Below are 19650 nucleotides of genomic sequence, written 5' to 3'. Positions count from 1 at the left end.
TTGTCGACACCTACTGGCGTAATGATGTAAATCTTCCATATATCTCTTTTTATATAGAAGGAGAGACGTTTGGGATTGGTTGAGGAAGTGTAAATTGGATCCAAAATCAATGAAATACAAAAAAACCACAGGCCACAGGGTCAGAAAGTAACTTGCAGACTTTGATCTGTGCACCAGTGATGGTGCTTCCTTCAGTGTCATTATACTTACAGATGAAATTACCTTCTAAGCTCTGTAAAATAGAGTGTGTCTTTGAATGGATGCGTGTGTTTTTGTGCACTTTTCCATCCATTGACTATGTGTGTGTTTGTGTATTTTCTAAACCGTGCAGCTTCAAAGCAATAAAGTGAACCTTCAGTTTTGTAACTCTGTGGGTGTCGGCAGGGAAACTCCAGGTATTTTCCAGTACTGATGTTTGGAGAGAATATAGAAGATTCCCACTGCTACAGCTGTGAGAGGTATTTCTCCTGAGATCTAAAGACAATGACATCACAGAATGTGGTTGTTTAACAGCACATTCACAGTGCTTGCAAGGATCTGGGTCTGTGTGTGCGCTTGTGTGCATATGCACACGTGTCTGAACATCTGTGCCTCTTTGTGTGTTGTGTTGAGTTTGTATTTGTGCCTATGGAGTAGCTTCTTGACGGTTTTTTTAAAACAGGTGTGCTGCTTAGAAGAAATATTTTGGGTTCAGTATGAATTAAGTGCAATCAACGCACTTATGGTTTAATGTTGATTACCACAAGTATTAATTTCATGTCACCACAACTTTTCTTTTTTTAAAAAGGCTAAATTCTTACAGAGAAAGTTAATGGTGCCAATCTGTAAACAATATGCATGTTCACATGATTGAGTGTAAATAAATGTGCTTTTATTTCATTAGTTCAAAAAGCTATTTTAATTAAAAATGAACATACACGACCACTTAAAAGTCTGGGGACAGTTGTCACGTTCGGGTACACAGGAGACGTGAGATCCAAGTGCAGTGTGGGATTTATTGGGCAATCCAAAACCAGAGTCAAAACAAGCCGGGGTCGTTGATGGAAAGTAAGGACTCCATGCAGACAAACAGAAAAGGACTGGTTAATATAGGGAGGATAATGACTAACAAGTGAAGACACCTGAGTGCAATTAACAGGAGTGCAATTACTGTGATGAAGGGACAAGGCTAGTGGGAATTGTAGTGCCTATGGTGAGGTGCCTATGGGGAAGTGAGACCACTAGTGGACAACCAGAGAAACAGAGACCAGACAGGGTGACATTACTCCCTCCTCCACGGAGCAGCTACCAGATGCTCCACCCGAACCCAAGAAGAGACCAAGGAATACAGAGACCAGGAGGGAGGTGGAGCGGCAGAGAACCAGGGGGAGGGACGGAGGGCCAGGTAAAATGGGGAAACAGAAACAAGTGTTATTAACAAAAACAAGGAACACAAGAGGGAGGTGGACTGGCGGAGAACCAGGGGGAGGGACGGAGGGCCAGGTAATAGAGGGTAACAGAGACAGGAAGTGCCAAAAAAACAAAAACAAAACAACAACAAAACACAAGTCCAGGGGAGAACAGAAAGTTCAGTGGCCCAGGGCCGAACCGACAGGTCAGGAATCCAGGGTGGAGCAAGGTGGAATTGGAGCCATGAGGTTGAGTCAGAAACCCACCAGTGTGGCGCAGAAGACCACCACATCCGTGCGGTCGAAACAGAAGCCCACCAGGGCGGCGCAGAAGACCACCATAACCGTGTGGTCGAGACAGAAGCCCACCAGGGCAGCGCAGAAGAACACCACATCCGTGCGGTCGAGACAGAAGCCCACCAGGGCAGCGCAGAAGACCACCACAACCGTGCGGTCGAGACAGAAGCCCAACAGGGCGGCGCAGAGGACCACCACAGTGGGATCGATGATACATGAGAGCAAGTCTGGATAGGCAAGTCTGAAACAGAGAACATGAACAAGTTAAGGGTGGCCTCCGTGGCCACGACAGGATCAGTCGAGCGCTCAGAGAGTTCGGCTGAGACGTGGAGAGGCTCTGGTAGTTCAGCAGAGACGTGGAGAGGCTTTGGTAGTTCAGCAGAGACGTGGAGAAGCTCTGGTAGTTCCGCAGAGTTTAGACTGGATTCAGGAAGATCAATGGTGACTTGACTCTGCTCATGAAAATCATTGGTGACTTGCATTTGCTCATGAAGATCAATGGTGACTTGCCTTTGCCCATGAAGATAGTCGGTGACTTGACCTTGCCCATGAAGAACACTGGTGACTTGACTTTGCCCATGAAGATCATTGGTGACTTGACTTTGTCCATGAAGATCACTGGTGACTTGACTTTGTCCATGAAGATCACTGGTGACTTGCCTTTGCCCATGAAGAACACCGGTGACTTGAATTTGCCCATGAAGAACACCGGTGACTTGACTCTGTCCTTGAAGATCACCAGTGACCAGCGGCCATCTTGGGCAGTGGAGCTGGGCCGGCGGACTTCTTGGGCAGTGGTGCTGGGCCGGCGGCCATCTTGGGCAGTGGCGCTGGACCGGCGACCACCTTGTGCTATGGCACTGGGCTGGCGGCCATATTGTGCAGTGGTGCTGGGCTGGCTGTCCTACTGTCTGTAGACCCCAGTCTAAAGTCGGCCATCCCACCGAGAGAGACAGGTGTGGCTGAGTCATCCCACCGAGATCGATGCTGTAGGTAACTGGTGAACCCCCAAAAGTCCAGGATCTCCAGCCCCTTCATCTCCCACCCAGGCAAAGGTTCATCCTGGCAGTTGTTGAATAGGTCCTTCAGGACCTCATCATTATACCCCAGCCCCACTGCCATTGTCCAGAACATTTGCGCCAAGCCACCCACCTCACTCCCCTTTTGACAGAGAGTGGTTAGGTTTGAAAGTCTCCCCATCCGCTCCTCTATGGTGGGTGGGGAACATATACGAAATCCCACACCACTGGATCTTGGCATGATGGAGTCTGTGGCGAGTGGGGCGGGGCCGAGGGACGTGGGAACAAGGAGGGAGGCCGGCAATGATTGGGAAATTAGTGACACCTGCGACCCACTGCCAGTCTCGAGTCCCACGTAGGAGATGGAAGGATATAAAACTGGAGCGACAACAGTGAAGGACGAGAGAGGACCAGGCCTGGGCTTTTAGTTGTGTTTTGGTTTTATTTTGAGCGCACCAGTCGTCCGTGAGGGGCTGGTGCACTGTTTTGTGTTTATTTTGTATTATTAAAGTTTCATTTTGATTGTCCGCCGGTTCCCGCCTCCTTCTTCCAGATGATTAGGAAGTTTAATTCATTACAGAGTCCTTCTGTCACATTCGGGTACACAGGAGACGTGAGATCCAAGTGCAGTGTGAGATTTATTGGGCAATCCAAAATCAGAGTCAAAACAAGCCGGGGTCGTAACCAAACATCAGTCCAAAACAGAAACAAACAAATAAACAAACAGGATCAAGAACAGGAACTAGAAAACTAGGAACACGAGGACACTAGGTGAAGGAAAGTAAGGACTCCATGCAGACAAACAGAAAAGGACTGGTTAATAATGGGGAGGATAATGACTAACAAGTGAAGACACCTGAGTGCAATTAACAGGAGTGCAATTACTGTGATGAAGGGACAAGACTAGTGGGAATTGTAGTGCTTACGGTGAGGTGCCTATGGGGAAGTGAGACCACTAGTGGAAATCCAGGGAAACAGAGACCAGACAGCGTGACAACAGTAAACTGTATGTTCACCAAGGCTGCAAAATCTGTATTGTTACAATTTAAAATAAATGTTTTCTATTTTGATATATTTAAAAATTATTTATTTTTGCCATGGCAAAGCTGAAATTTCATCGTCATTACTCCAGTCTTCTTTGTCACATGATCCTTCAGACATCATTCCAATATGCAGATTTTATGCTCAAGAAACATTACTTATTGTTATTAAAGTTGCGGAAGCAGTTGTGACAATTCCTGTCACTCTTGTTCAAATGAATGAATCCTTGCTGAATAAAAGAATAACTTAATAATAATAACTGACCCCAAAATTTTGAACAGCAGTTTATGTGTTTTTATAAGTTTCATATTTTCTTTTAAATCCTTACTTGTTTTGACCTAAAGATATTCCTTTCACCTTGCCAACATCACTCACAAAATCACATATACTGTTCATGGCCTGCAGCCATATCACCCTACAGCCCAAGACTGGTTGCCCGCTTAAGATAAGCAGGGTTGAGCTTGGTCAGTACCTGGATGGGAGACCTCCTGGGAAACTAGGCCTCTGCTGAAGAGGTGCTTAGTAAGGCCAGCAGGGGGTGCTCACTCTGTGGTCTGTGTGGGTCCTAATGCCCCCAGTATAGTGACGGGGACACTATACTGTCAAAGAGCACTGTCCTTCAGATGAGATGTTAAACTAAGGTCCTGACTCTATTTGGTCATGAAAAATACCAGGAAGTCTTTCAAAAAGAGTAGAGGCGTGACCTCAGCAACCTGGCCAAATTCGCCCATTGGCCTTTGACCACCATGGCCCCTTAACAATCCCAACAATCCCCATATCTACTGATTGGCTTCATCAGTCTGTCTCCTCTCCACTTATAAGCTGGTGTGTGTCTCCCATAGCATCATCCAGGTGGATGCTGCACACTGATGGTGGACGAGGAGATACCCCCCTCACAATGAAGAACACTTTGAGTGCTTAGAAAAGTAAAAAAGTGCTATATGAATTATTATTATTATTATTATGAAGCAGTAAAGCAGTAAAGCCATCTGTGGTCTACTGGATCCAATAGTACAGCCAAAACCACAGGTACTGTATATTATATAATGACTCTATTAAGCTTAACTATGTGGTAGAACCTCAAAAGACTCTCAAAACTCCTTAAACTGTCAGAGGCACGGCCTAGCAATATAATGCTGTGTCTGCTAAGCTTGTCTCTGTACTTGAAGGGAAAAAAAAAAAACATATAGCGATGTGTGGATTTTCTGAATGTGAACTAACACTGTTCTCCACAGCATTGATACAATAAAAACACTCTTGCTGTTCATGACCATGGCGATAATTAGTTTTTACAGCTCCAATGTCAGTTGGATTGTCAAGCATTCCTGCAGAATCACAAGTCTATGACAAGAACATTACCCATCCAAGCAACCAGACTCAAGGCTTACCAAGTGGCCTTAAATACATTCAGACATCCATTTACCTTTCATCAATAGATTCATTTGATAAATTAAAGCCATTCGGAAACATGATTCTGGCTCTTGGTATAGACTTGAAGTGCTTAATTAAATCTGGCTTGCAGTTATATGTAACCATCAAAGCAAAATGTTACCAGACAATTTAAAACCCTGACTTTACTAGCGTCGGTGCATTGATGACGCAGTGAGTGAAGCAGAAATGGATTTATTTTGTGCTATTTAGTGAATTATCAAATCCAGCACAATGGCCATTGGACATTATGGACTTTTCATTCACATTCAGGTCTCATAGCTCACCTTCAAATTATCTGTTGTAAACAGCATTCATGATTTGAATAAATAAATAAACCAAATATCAGCCAAGGGTCTGGTAATGTTTATTTTTTTTATTATGAAACTGCTGCATTTGGCGATAATGAATATTGTTCACACTTGCAGAATTCAAAATTAAGCCACTGGTAGCCAGGGATGAGATTTGAATAGTCCTTTTGCAAACATAATTTTTACCCACCAATGGCCAAGCTCTTTATCATTGCAAAAGAGCTGAAGCCTGTGCCACCATACATCTTTTTAGTTACAGACCACAGTTCAGTGAAATTCAGTGAGCTTGTTGCAGGCCTGTGGAAAATTTATAGTCTGAAGAGGACAATTTAGAGTCCGAGCACTTGCAGAAGATATTTTTTGATAATCATATTTGCATTCCTGGGCCGACATCCAGGGAACTTCAGTAGGCTTTGGGAATATAGACACAGACCTTGAATCCTCGATTTTTTTGTTGCCCCCTTTTTCTGCTTCTGCAGTCTCACCTGGCTTCACCTTCTCTCAACATGCGTTTCCTCGTCCTTCAGTATTTTAACTTTCCAAAAGGTTTTTGTTTGTATGAATGCTGGTATGAACGTATAAATAAAGCTGCAAAGATTCTTTAGAAGAGCCAATCAATGCTATAAGTGAGTGACCATGTTGAACTGGCAGCACAGTGGAATTTTATATTGATTTTTCCTCGCCTTACTCCAGCCCCCAAAGCAGCTCCAAGATTCTAGAAACGTCTACAAGTTTGAGCTGATATTCATAATTTACAAAAGGCCTATCCGTTATAGACAATCTAAACAACTTCATAACAAAAGAAATCAATGAAAGGACAGACGCAGATATGGATAGTCCAGTCTGTTCCCAACTGTGATTGTAGACAATGGTTTTGAAACGATCGATAGTCAAATACTTGGGGTTTATATTATAAAATCCAAAGTATTTCCATTTCTATCATTCCCTTTTTTATAGTCTGATTTATTAGTCTGCCATTTCACTGGCCTAGAAAGCGTATTTCATAATTGTACAGAAGTTGTTTTCAAAAAGTGAGCTTCAAAGCAAACTTCAAGGAACAGTTCAAGGAATGTCGCCTCGTTTTGTCACATTTACACATATTGAATGTGAATGAGGATCAAAAGTCTTCAATTACGCTTATGTCTACATATATCATAGATATGGCAAAAAATTGTGAATTGAAAAGTTCTTGCCTGCCTTATTGTATTGACATCATTGATATCAATGCCTCCATTGGATTTCAGAGTTATGGAATGAAAAATGTCTTCATTTTATTTTATTATTTTTTTATATATATACAAATCTATCATGTGGCCAGTTTTGTTGTTGTTAAGGGAAACTAAAATGATTAAAAATAGTTTTCATTGATGTAAATAAAGCCAAAATAGAATGTAAATATAAGATGAAAAGCTAAGCTTTCTATACTACTTTAGTTAACATGCACTAAGCATGAACAATACGTATACAGCTTTTATTAATCTTAATGTTAATTTCAACATTTACTAATGCACTATTAAAATCAAAAGTTTGTTAACATTAGTTAATGCACTGTGAATTAACATGAACCAACAACTGTTTTTTTTTCATTAACATAAACAAATATAAATACTGTAATAAATTGTACTGTATTGTTCATTGTTTTGTTCATAATAGTTAATACATTTACAGTATCTAATGTAACCTTTTTGTAAAGTGTTATAAATAAATCTAAATAGAAATACTAGAAAAACTAATGAAAATGATGAAAATACACAACAAAATTATTAAACCTAAACTAAAATGCAATGTATTTTGTTTAAAGCGCTATATAAATAAAGGTGACTTGACTTGACTTAAAATGAATATGAAAATGAAAAATATACAAATAAAAGCTATATAAATTAAAATATTAATAAATAATATAGCAATATATAAATAATACTGAAATTACATTGTACAGTATATGGCTTCAGATGCACAAAAAAAAATGACTGTGCTTTTTAGACATTTTGGACTTTGAGAGACAATTTTACAAAATGTAATAGAGCAGCCATGTCTTTAAAAAGTAACTTAAAGAAAGTCAAAATAGTTTAGCATTACATAAGGGTAAGTAAATAATGACAGCGTTTTCATTTCTGGATGAACTACAGTATCTCTTTCAACAGAACATCATTTTACATGATAATATCACCTACAATGATGCAAGGTTTCATAAAGATTAGGAAAACGGAGCCATGTGAGATACTAAAGACTAATCCTCGCTTCCAAACACCAAAGTTTCCTCTCTTCTCTTTCTGTCCCTCTCTCTTCTACCTCCTTAATGATTCAACAGATTGACAGCTGGATTACTGGGCCAGTTTGTAATCTCTTAATTTACCCATTTAAGATAATCACTCACTGAATGGAGGGATGCTTCCACTTCCTGTGGCCCTTGTCAATCAAGACAAAATGCTACAAACACCGAACGTAACCCCAAAGACACAATCAAATGACAGTCTGTCAGGCTTGGAAAGAGTCTGCGTGCCCGTGTTTGTGGGTGTGATTCAAATTCAAGACGTCAGCCAAATATACTCAGCAACACCTTTTCTGTTTGTCTATGTGTACTTATGTCTTCTTTTGAGTCCTGCATTTATATAAGCAAACAGACTAAATGCATGTCTAACAGTCCGTGACCACAGCCTTCTCAGCGGAATCTCTTTAAGACAACCTATGGACTTGAAGTGAAGCTGTCTGCAAGCCTCAAAAAAGGGAGAGAGAGAGAGAGAGAGAGAGAGAGGCGCACAGATAAGGATAAACTAAGGCTGCATCTTATGAATACAATTAGCATTCCTCACCTCTTTTTTCACATGCTCCCTTCTTCATCCCCCCAGCCCTTCTGCGATCTCGAACACTGAGAAAAAGCGCTATATCTAACCTCTTTCCCATTACCTTCGTCGACTTGATTTAGATCGGTGCCAAACCTTGAGATTCTCTGGGCTGAATCATGTTCGCTTTCCCGGTGGCGTTTTAGTATTTGCTCCTTAAAATAAACCCACCATGTCAAAGGAAGAAGTAATTAAAACAGAACCTAAGGGCATGATGAGGAATTAAAGACACCGCTAGGTCAGAGTCATGAAACTCGTAATGACCCTCTGAGAACACACATACATATGTATATTTAGAAAAAGTGAGAGAGTTTGTTTAGTTCCACATTCGTGATGTGTAAGAACATGTATTGTGTCATACACATACTGTATACCATTAGACAAATACTCTTAAACTATCAGTACACCCAAACAAAAGGAAAATTATGTTTAAAAGTAAAATAAAATGAAAAACCATTTTAGTTAACTTTAGTTAGTTAAATCTGAAATAAAATATAAATATTATATGAAAAACTGAAACTTAAATTAAATGATAATAAGACCTTAGCAATGAACTGAGATAAAATAAAATAAGGTTGACATACTAAATTACAAAAATGAAATAAAAAGTTATTTATTGATATAAAAAACCTACTAAATACTACTAAAGTTTGTGAAATTAATATGAATACACTTATAGTTCATAAATAATGCTAAAATATCACTGCATATGGCTTATGATACACACGTTGTGAACATTGATAGCACTTTTTTATTATAAGAAAAAGAGCAGCCAGTTTCACAAAAAATATAAAAATTAAAAAAGGGGAGATATTTTGAGGAATGTGTGGGTCGTTCCCTCCCCCCACACAATAATGAATGGGAACTGGAACACAAAATCACCATTAAAAACAAAAAGTCCATAAGGCCACTGCCCTAGCTGTCCTTGGCATGTTCTTAAGAGAAGCACCAATACCAATTTGAAAAGGAATAGTTCTTTTGAGTAAAATGTGTTCAATGAATCTGAAGGAATGAGTCTAAACATTTGATCACAGGTAAACTATATTCTTGTATTTTGATCTAGACATTCTTTGATAGTTTGATCACATAGAAATGTTTTACTGATAAAAATTGTGCTTTTGGATTGACGTGTCCTTGCGTATGTGTAATATTTTTCACCCTGATATATAATTAAATGAAATATCTATTTAAAAAAGAACTATTCATATTAACATCCTTAATAATGAATGAATCAACATATTTTTTCTTTCAATAGAAGTGTGCTCAAGACCTTCCATCAGAAGCACAGCCCTCTTATGCCACATCGATCTCAGGTTAACAACCTCAAGCACCAAAGCATCTGAATATGTTAGATCAGAATGCGTCTCTAAGTGATGGGGCCAATGCAAAATTAGAAATGCCTTACTGGCTAATAGTAAACATGCAGCCAGCAGTGAAAAGTCTGCCTTTAAGACGACAATCCAATCTGATTTATATTCAAATAGACAGTGAACCATAAGAAAACTTAATAAAGAACTCTTAGGTGAGTGGTGGAAATACAGCATGAGAGAGGGATGGGAAGGAAAATAAAGATCCAAGGAAATCAAGATTTCTTTCTTTAATATAGACTGATATATTGTACTCACTAGGTACAGTGTTGCGGAAAAATAAATCAGGCATGAAACAAATCAAGTCTGTATGTATGGTACACTCCTGAATGCTTGGTCCACTTGAGCTGAGTAGCAAACCTTACTAGATTCTGTTCAATAACAGCATATAATGCAAGAGATATCATCCTAGAGAACAGCATAAATATTGTTATAAATCATATAAAATGTAAGCAATATTGAGCAATACAAAACACATTGTTTCAATTTCCAATAGCGCAGTTTATTATTAAATCAAAAGCTGCAACTTTGCATGTTGCTATTTCACAATAAGTGACAATGAGATGGAAAAAGTACGATTAAATTGAAAACTGTCCTTTCTGCTTTCTAATATATATATATATATATATATATATATATATATATATATATATATATACACACACATACACACATAATATTATTTTATAATTTTCATTTATATATTTATTTTTTAACAACTTAAAATCTGCTGTTTAGGCAGATTTTAATATACAGTAGCTCATCCAATCAGAATTCAGTTGAAACGTTCTGTTTTATGAAAAACTCTTAACCCTGTTGTGTTTGTGACTGCAAAGCTCCACACAGGGCTCAAGCAGTACCATCCTAATGAGCTTTTATGAATGTCTGTATCCATGAGAGGTTCCACAGCACAGTGTAAGTATGGAGAGCAATGTGTTTGCTAGATAATGAGGTAAACTTCAAGACACGACTGGAAAGCAGAGAGAGAGCCAGGGAGTCCATGCAAAAACCATCTCCTACTTCTGGTTTTATTGTAAAACTGTCTTAAGATGTCTGTGCATTTGGATTCAGTGAATGTCCTTGTGGGAGAGGTATATTTTTTAAAGTGAAAGCACATGTGAAGTGGGGACTTACTATATTTTCTTGGTGATAAAATGTGGTATGCGTAGAATGTCTAAGAAATCCAAGCAGGCACTATATTTTGCTGCACTGCAAGTGTCACAAATCTGCCAGAGAAGTCAAATGACTCTGACTATGCATAAGCACTAGTAATTAAGATGATTAATGGCCATCTCTGAACTAACGGCAAAGGCGACTGACTTCCGTTTCCCACCAGCACAGTTTCGGATATTAAAGGGTTATGAACTGAAGTTCATCGCTCACGTTCTCTTGAACAGATTCTGACAGCATCCTTTCAGACCATCATTTAGGGGTAAGTGCAACTCAAATCAGATTGTTCTTTTGTGTGCGAGAGTGTACCTGTCCTCCCCCCATCTCCATCTCTCTATCTTTAGCTTCAGAGTGCCTGATCCTGCTCTTCGGCCAAGATGATGGTTTACACTACAATGTGCAATCAGTGGTATAACCGTTTTCATGGTTTATCACTCCCAGGTGGGGTAATGCTCTGAAAAAGGCCAGTGCTCAAATGCTCCATTTGTCTTCATAGACAATATACTGTACTCTCATATAAATGTTTTGTATGTAGTATATGAATCCTTATATTTTCTTCTTTTAAATCTTTACTGATCTGATTGCATGAACATTACTATTCAATGTTTGGAGTCAGTAAGGTTATATATATATATATATATATATATATATACACACAGGTTTATTTGGCAAGGATGCATTGACTAAAAATATTTATAATGTTAATAAATAATTCTGTAATTGTAAGTAAATGCTGTTTTCCCCGAACTTTCTATTTATCAAAAAATCCTGAAAAAAAATAGTTATTTTATATTGTAATAATATTTCACTGTTATTACACCATTGCTGTTTAACTGTATTTCTTATATACAAAAAAATGCATCCTTGATGCGCATAAGACATTTCTTAAAAAAAAAATACACACATTTTTCTTACCAAACTTTTGAACTGTAGTAACATCAAAAAATCAAAAAATCTAAAAAAATAACCAAAAAGATTTAAAATTTTCAAATTCAAAATAATTTCTAATCATTTTGTTTTGTTAAATAAAATAAATATCAGCTAAATATTGCTGTAAAGTTACAAAACAAACAAAAATAGAAATATACTGTACAAAAATGTGAAAATTGTACTATATACAAAATATGCATATGTACTCTTATAAGTATACATGTAACTTGTATATACAAATAAATGTACATTTCTGTATTTCTTAATATATATTGCTCTAATGAGCTCTCTGACCCTTTACAATAATGTCCTAATTAGTTAGCGTTAATGCACTGACTAACTTTAATAAAAAATGCAACAGTTAGTTCATGTTAGCTCATATTGGCAAACAGTTTATTTATGTTAGTTAAATAATGAATACAAATACATCTTTTGATTTAAATAATGTATTATTAAATGCTGAATTTAACATTAAGATTAACATTAACATTAAATGAAGCATTTACAAAAAAAAATAAAAAATTCACTGTAAGTTCATGTTAATTAATGAAGTTAACTAATGTTAAGAAATGGAAACTTATTGTAAAGTGTTACCATGACAGCAGCACTTGAATGCATTCCACTGGTTCATGGCTTTTGCACACACAATCAATGTCAAAAACTTGCACAAAGCTCACACATTCTGATATCTAAAGACTGTATGTAACACTCCTTTGTTCCTTAAAATCTCATATTTTCAGCGTTTTTTCAAACACTAGACCCCACCATACATGTCAACACAGCGAGATGGGCCCTTTATGCATAAGTTTATACGACTATAAACGATTGCATAAACGCCTGAAGACATGACGTAACACAATAAAACCTCATAAAATATAATTTTCTCCTGAGCTAGACTGCCTACCGCAATAACGAGCCATGCTAAATGATCACATCATCAGTCAACGTTGCACGCAATTCAAAACTTCCCATTTAGAATCTGGAATCCAATCATGTAAAACACAAATGCTTACCATACCTATTTACTGTGGCCATGCGGGTGCCTTTCATTTGCTCCTGCGGCCAGCTGAATATGTGACAACCCTGGCATTTATATTTTGTCAGCATAAATGATGAATCTTTTCACATGCTGCGTGAAGATGAATCATGTCTAGTGAGGCAGAGCGCCTGAAGGGACTCACGCTGTCTGTTTTTACTGTGTAAAGCTATTAGAAATGTTGGATGGTTGAATTATAACCACTCCGGTCGACTTCATTCGAGGGCCGTGTCTTTAATAGGCTCGTTATCCATAGAAGAACAATAAAAGTGATCATGAGGATTAGAGGATAATAGGTATAAATGCACCGCTGTTGTCATAATACCCAAACTTTGCTATAATTAAAAGCCCAGCGCGAACAAACACCATTGTAAATGAATAGAAAATAAACACGACAAGCTACTAGTGTAATTAACTCTTCAGTTGCCATCCACTGCCAGAAATTTTGATGATTTTCCCTCAAATTTGATGGACTCCTTGCATTATTTTTTATATGCATCTGTTTACATAAGCGATAGCTTGTTTCTCCATCCTGTTCACGTGTGTTTTTGTTCGAGAGGTTTTGTACTTATTTAGAAGATGTGTAATAGCGCCCCCGAGTGTATTCCAGTGAAAACACAAAAACTCGTCAATGGCGGGGAAGCATTGTCTTCTAAATGACGAGATAACTCGTTAATGGTGGGAAAACAGTTAAATGGAATCAGCAAATTGCATCGCAAACAGCTGTGAGACCAGCGGACAGCTGGCAGACACCCCGACTGCTCTGACCATGAAAGAGTAGTCATATCTGATTCTGTTTGGATGGCCAGGCTTTAGAGACCAATACTAAGCAGTACCTAGAGAACTGAGATGTCCACTACACCGCAGCCATATTAAATAGTCATGGAAGCAACTCAAGCGGAACTTTCTACTTTTGATTCCTCAGCCAAGTTCAACTCTTAGACCACTCCTGAGAATTCCCATCTCAGCATTAGCATTCTTGAGGTGTCAGGCCAATGTTTACAGTCTTAGCTAAACTGACGCTGGATTTTCTGGACTTGATGCTTGCTGGCCCTACCAAGCACACCAGCTCACCTATTACTCTCCCCTTTGACGGTTCCGGGTTACACAAGGCTGTTATCATTAATGTCCCTGTGAGGCGACCCCACTCCCTGATCACCACAGTTCCTCTGAACACATCACCCTTCCCCCAGGCTGGTGACTATACATTAATCACTCTCTATGAGGGCTCATACTGCAGCCTGACGTTGTGCTGTGGTAAGCATGTTTTTAAAATGAAGAGTGCACTATTGGATATTGAAGGAATGGTTGCTGCCTGAATGATGGTTGATATTGTGTGCACAGGCTTGAGAGGCGATCCCAGCAAGATGTTCATATCTAAATCCGCGAGTAAACAAAATGATTGACTCATGCGCAAGTACTTGGACACGCATGCCAACACTCCCGACTTGCTGTGTGTAACAAGCACATCTGACATGTCAATGACTGACAATGTTCCCTCAAAACCTCCACAGGCTGGAATCAAAACAAACAGATCTTAGACGTAGAGCATACGAGGAACATTTTTTTTAAAGTATTGAGATTAAAATATAAATAATAAAAACAGATCACGCAATTATGCAAAGATTCAATTTTGTGTTCCTGCATCAGCGCAAAAGTTGCAACCAGAATGAGAACAACAAATAAATCTTCATCTACACAATCACGTTCATGTGAATAAAACCATTGATTAGTCTGATAACAGTTATACTCAATCAAAGTTTGAATGCAGTGGAGGGAAAAAACAGGTAATTGATTGAATCAGTGTGCCATTTTCTTGTATGATTTGTTTCTGCAAGTCCAATTTCCCCCCCGACATCCTTTCTCTTACCGTAACAGCAAAACAAATTCCATAGATAAAGCATATTCCCTCATAATGTACAGGTATGCATACACACACACGTACAATGGCAATGAAAAGTGACAGAATAAAAGGACGGCTTAAATCTTGCTGAAAAGAAGTGGGAAAGAATAGAGGAACTGTATTACATGCAGGACAGAGGGGGAAAAAAAGCAAAAGCTTAAAGTTTAAAGCAGAAAAAACACCCAGCGGGAGCCGAACAGAAGATTTAAATGAGGCTTCTGTAGCCAGCCGGGCCACTGAACTATCCATTAAATTCAGATTATGGGTTTCTTTCTATTTTTTATTTATTTATGTTTTTAATCATCCAGCCAAGGTTTGTCTGATAGTCAAACTAAAGCTGAATAATATGCATACTGATTGTGATCAGTAGGAGACATGGGCTTTGTGCAGTTTATTAATGCAGACATGTGCCAACTGTATCTCAATGATTAGAAACATGTATACGTACACTTACAAAACCCACCTAGATAAAAGCGTTGTTTTTGGCACAGCATGGATGAGTTTCTTTAAATGCATCACCTGAAGTTTTGCCGACCTTGAAAACTGCTTTTGTAAAGAATTGTGTTTTTTAAACGTGTTCTAATTGCATTACTGGTCCTGTGTGTACTAACCACATTCAGCACGCTGGCATATCTGCATATGTGCTTTTCCTTTCTAAACCATTTATTTGTGCTTGTTATTCCGCATTGTGCTAATTTTGAAGCCGGATGACACTGGCTTTAGATCACTGTTATCACCTTTTGAGGAATCATGCAACTAATCTAAAATTACTGCACAGGTACTGTGGAATATTCAACAACATCTCCTGATTATTTGGGAATTATTGTCTATAATTATGCAATAATGAAGCTAGAATCTTTTTTAACATATTACATTTAGCCTACACACATAAAGAGGGGGAGAAAGGGATGCACAAGTACTTACATTCACCCACACACCTGTTGCTAAAGCTCCAGTGAGATTAACACACAAACACACACACACACATTTAAACCTGCACCGAATCGCGCAATGCACTGCAAGCGCTTACCTTTGTGAATGTTCAGGCCTTGCAGCACACCCCTGGGGACAAATACTGTGTAGAAACTCTGGGAGAAACCTGGTCTGCAAGGAGCGATGGTCGGAGCATTTCCGTGACTCCCCTGAGAAAGACAGACATTATTGGTTATGAAGACACAGGAGAGAGGAAGTAGTTAGGCAAATTGATTTGTGACCACAGGGTTGTGGTTCTTATTCAAGGTTATCGAAACAGATAAAAATACCTTCAGGAGGCAAACTCAAAGAGTAGGGATGCAGTCGTTTTACTGTTAAGGAAGAATCGTTGTTCTATAGACAAGTTTAAGCCTTTTTTTGTCTTATATACCCTGCACTGACTAGCACCATTTCTTTTTTTAAAACCTTAAAAAGATTCTATAATCAAAATTTGTTATTTTAATTATTAGTCAATTATTTTAAAATGTAAAAATCGTATGTACTTAGAGTAAGGCTCAAGTAACTTTTTCAATAGTAAACCTTTTTTTAATTTATTTTTATCTTTAATAGTAATACTATTAATAATTCAGTTTTCATAAATTATATAATAATAATCATTACAGTATCAGTACTTCATATCAGTGAACTCAAATAAAATAAAGTAAAATAAAATCAACAACAAAAAAATCTGTTATTAATATAATCCATGCAAATTTATAAAACTACATTTTGGGGTGTTGTTCAATTACTTAAAAAAAACTTTGGATTAATCATTGAGATTAATTGTTTTAATTATTATTACATGATATAATAAATTAAAACATGAATTATTCTTGTTTTTTGGAGGAGGGGGGGGGCTCTAACAAAGCAATATCTCAATCTCTTCAAGCACCCCCTGTAACCTAATTAAATACCCTCTGGAGTGCACGTACCCCTCATTGCGAATCACTGCTATAGTCCTGTGCAGTGTTTGAATATTCAATGCTTCTATGCAAATTAACACATTCATAATCAAAAACAGCAAATCTCTTAATTGGCATTCAGAGGTCTGCATTCCCTAATGGTGGTTTTAAAGAAATTTACACGTGTGAAAACATCAAGAGCTTCTCTAAATTTTAACAAGAGTTAAATTAGCCTGTTTGATGATTAAAACAAACCGAGGGAGAAAACCGGGATGCGGAGGAAGACAGGAAATGCAGAGTAAAGAAGGTTGTGCTGGAGTTCTGCCATGTAAATCAGTAGAGAAACTGTGCCCATTACAGTGGCATCTATTTTAGGATAGTGACCTGGTGTGTGTGTGTGTGTGTGTGTAAGAGAGAAAGAGAAAGAGAGAGAGAGAGAGTATGTGTATGCATCAATGGAGAGTGCTCACCACTGAGATTTAGCATAATTAGAAGGTGGGTCATATTTAGGTTATTCCGGTCTCAGTATGGTGGGCTTTTCTAAAACGATTCAGGGTTCAAGCTCAGGCCTCAGCTGTATCTAAACCAAATGAGAAGTTGCCTTCAGGGGTCTCTCTCTCTCTCTCTCTCTCTCTCTCTCTATATATATATATATATATATATAATTTTTTTTTTCATTCTGAAACAGACAACTATGAACCTGAAAAATCAAGACAACAAAGAGCAGACACACTAAGCTCTTTCTTATATCCACGGAGGAAGTCAGTGTCAAAGCTTCCCTACAGATCACATTAGTCAACAGGCTGTGAGATGGGTACTTTCTAAAGCAGCTCTGTCTCTGCCCACCATGTAAAAAGCAGCTCTATAGCTACATTTCACCCCCAGCTGGATACAGATTTTATTCTGTATGAGTCATCAAAGAGAATGTCAATATCTGCCACATTCAACAGCAGTGTGTTTTATATCCACAAGTTACATTTAGTCAACACCCAGCATCTTCTAGATTACATTTAATGTTATACATGCATTTTTCTTCCTCCACTGAATTAATGTTTCATACTTGCTAACAGCAAGTTTTCACTGATCAAGTTCTCTAGTATAGGCTACTACAGTATTAAACCATGCCTGATATTCCTATTAATGAATCTTCAATAACATGAAAATTAATATGAATACAATTCATTTGCATATACACATATTCCTCCAGTAAGGAAAGCACAGCACTATTACTCGCAGACACACTACAGGCATCGCCACATCCTCTGCAATGTGTGCTAAAAGTGCAGCTGCTAGCCACTGCAGCTTCCTGACAGACAACCAGTGTTCAGCACAAACTGATTTACTTTTTTGAATGTTCTCTAAAAGAAAGAAAAACATCGACTTTTACAGAAATGCTACAAAAGCAATTCTGGATTTCCAAACAAAGTAAACGCTCGATGCACCAATATTCTTCAAGTAAGTGAGGACATAAAACGCACAAATACAAGTGAACTGTTCCATACGGTCAGTTTTTCGGGTGTTTAAATTCAAGTACCCCTACTTCCAGAATGTTTGTAAATAAAAAATGTTAGTCTTACCAAAGAGGTGCCTACAACTAAGGCACACGCCACAAGAATCACGCTGCCGGTTTTCATTTTGGCCGTCGGCAGAGGACGCAGATGTTTGTTATTCACAAACGTGGAGATAATTCCTGCTTGACGAGCGGTCCGCTGAGCGATGCGATGCGAGAGAATATCGTCCCGGTCGGTCTCGCACCCTACTGCAGGTGGACAGGCGCTGTTCAGCTCAGCACCACGGCTCCGCTGGCGGCGTCACAACCGCTACAACTCCTCCTACCGCAGCGTACTCCTTAAAGACACACGGAGACGCACTACAGCGCGCCTGACACTCAAACAGGCACGTATTGTGTACATTCTGCGCATCTGCTTTAGATTAAAATAGCCTGCCGCTGCAGTCAGGTGGCGAATTTTCTGAGGGGGGTCTGACCACCTTAATTAAGCTCTGTGGATCTTAAAGACATGTTTCCTAACATTGTGCGTATAATTTAGATATTTCAGCAGGAAAAGTTAGGTTACAAGCTTTCGCTTAATATTAGCGTTCGCCTGGGGAGTAGGCTACAATAGCAACAGTTCGCTGCTCGAGCGCCTTGCCATACGAAATATCTGACAGTGTATCTGGAAATAAATAAATAAACAGAGCACAGATACTGTAATTATTTATCACTTTGTTCTATGATTTAACATCCCAGTTATACCACGCATCCTTAGTGATTTGTTAAAATTGTTTTTAAAATAGTTTGCATACTACACAAATGTTCTAAAGAGTAATTTCCTTGTTGAAAGTGATTAAAAGTTATTGAATTATGGAATCTGGCTTATGTCATAGTATGATAATTAATAGTTCCACCTACAATGGCAAGCAATCAAAACATCTTCAGAATGTTTGGCCAATCAATTATTAAACTAATATGTGACGCTAACAACACATTTTCTTGTTTGGTAAAAAGATAATTAGTTATGTTGGGTTTAATGTATTTACAAGTAATAATAATTCGTTTTTCCTTGAAAAGGTAAAGTAAGGGATTTCTCTTAATTTTTCTGTAATTTAATTATTACCTCTGATGTAATACTGTATAGAACAGTTCTGTACTAAACAATAGTGAATTTTAGTGAATCTATTAAAATGTATGCTTTTAATGTATATTTGCCCCTTTAAATAATGCATGCAATTTATATTATTTATTAAAAAATAAATAAATAAAAGAGCAGTTTCAGTTCCACTGGCTGAGGTTTCTATCGTATTTAGAAAGTGTTAGTAATAAGTAATGCAATACTTTTTAGAGAGAGTAATGAGTACGATAATCTGATTACACTATTGAAGATGTAATTAGTAGAAAGAAATCATTATATTTTTAGAATAATTTACCCAACACTGATAATTAACCATCACTTATGAAAACACAAATGAAAACAAAAAGAAAGAAAGATTCTGAGAGGTACTCACACGGTGAAGAGGATCTGCCATTTATTATAGAATTACAGTG

At 38.1% G+C, this 19650-nt stretch overlaps 1 protein-coding gene across 1 annotated transcript in view; it reads right to left on the bottom strand.

The window, feature by feature from the left end:
- The window catches only part of LOC132119440 (cadherin-4-like), a 289550-nt gene extending 271060 nt beyond the window's left edge, over window positions 1-18490 (bottom strand). Inside the window, exons 1-2 of the mRNA XM_059529401.1 lie at window positions 18185-18490; window positions 15764-15875 (exon numbers count right to left, since the gene is read on the bottom strand). Coding sequence (XP_059385384.1) covers window positions 15764-15875; window positions 18185-18241 — 169 coding nt within the window. The 5' untranslated portion in view covers window positions 18242-18490. The remainder of the gene's footprint in view (window positions 1-15763; window positions 15876-18184) is intronic.
- Between the last annotated feature and the right edge of the window lie 1160 nt (window positions 18491-19650).

The sequence above is a fragment of the Carassius carassius genome, chromosome 38 (assembly GCF_963082965.1).
Source record: "Carassius carassius chromosome 38, fCarCar2.1, whole genome shotgun sequence".
Taxonomy (NCBI): domain Eukaryota; kingdom Metazoa; phylum Chordata; class Actinopteri; order Cypriniformes; family Cyprinidae; genus Carassius; species Carassius carassius.
This window is presented reverse-complemented; position numbering and strand designations above follow the sequence as displayed.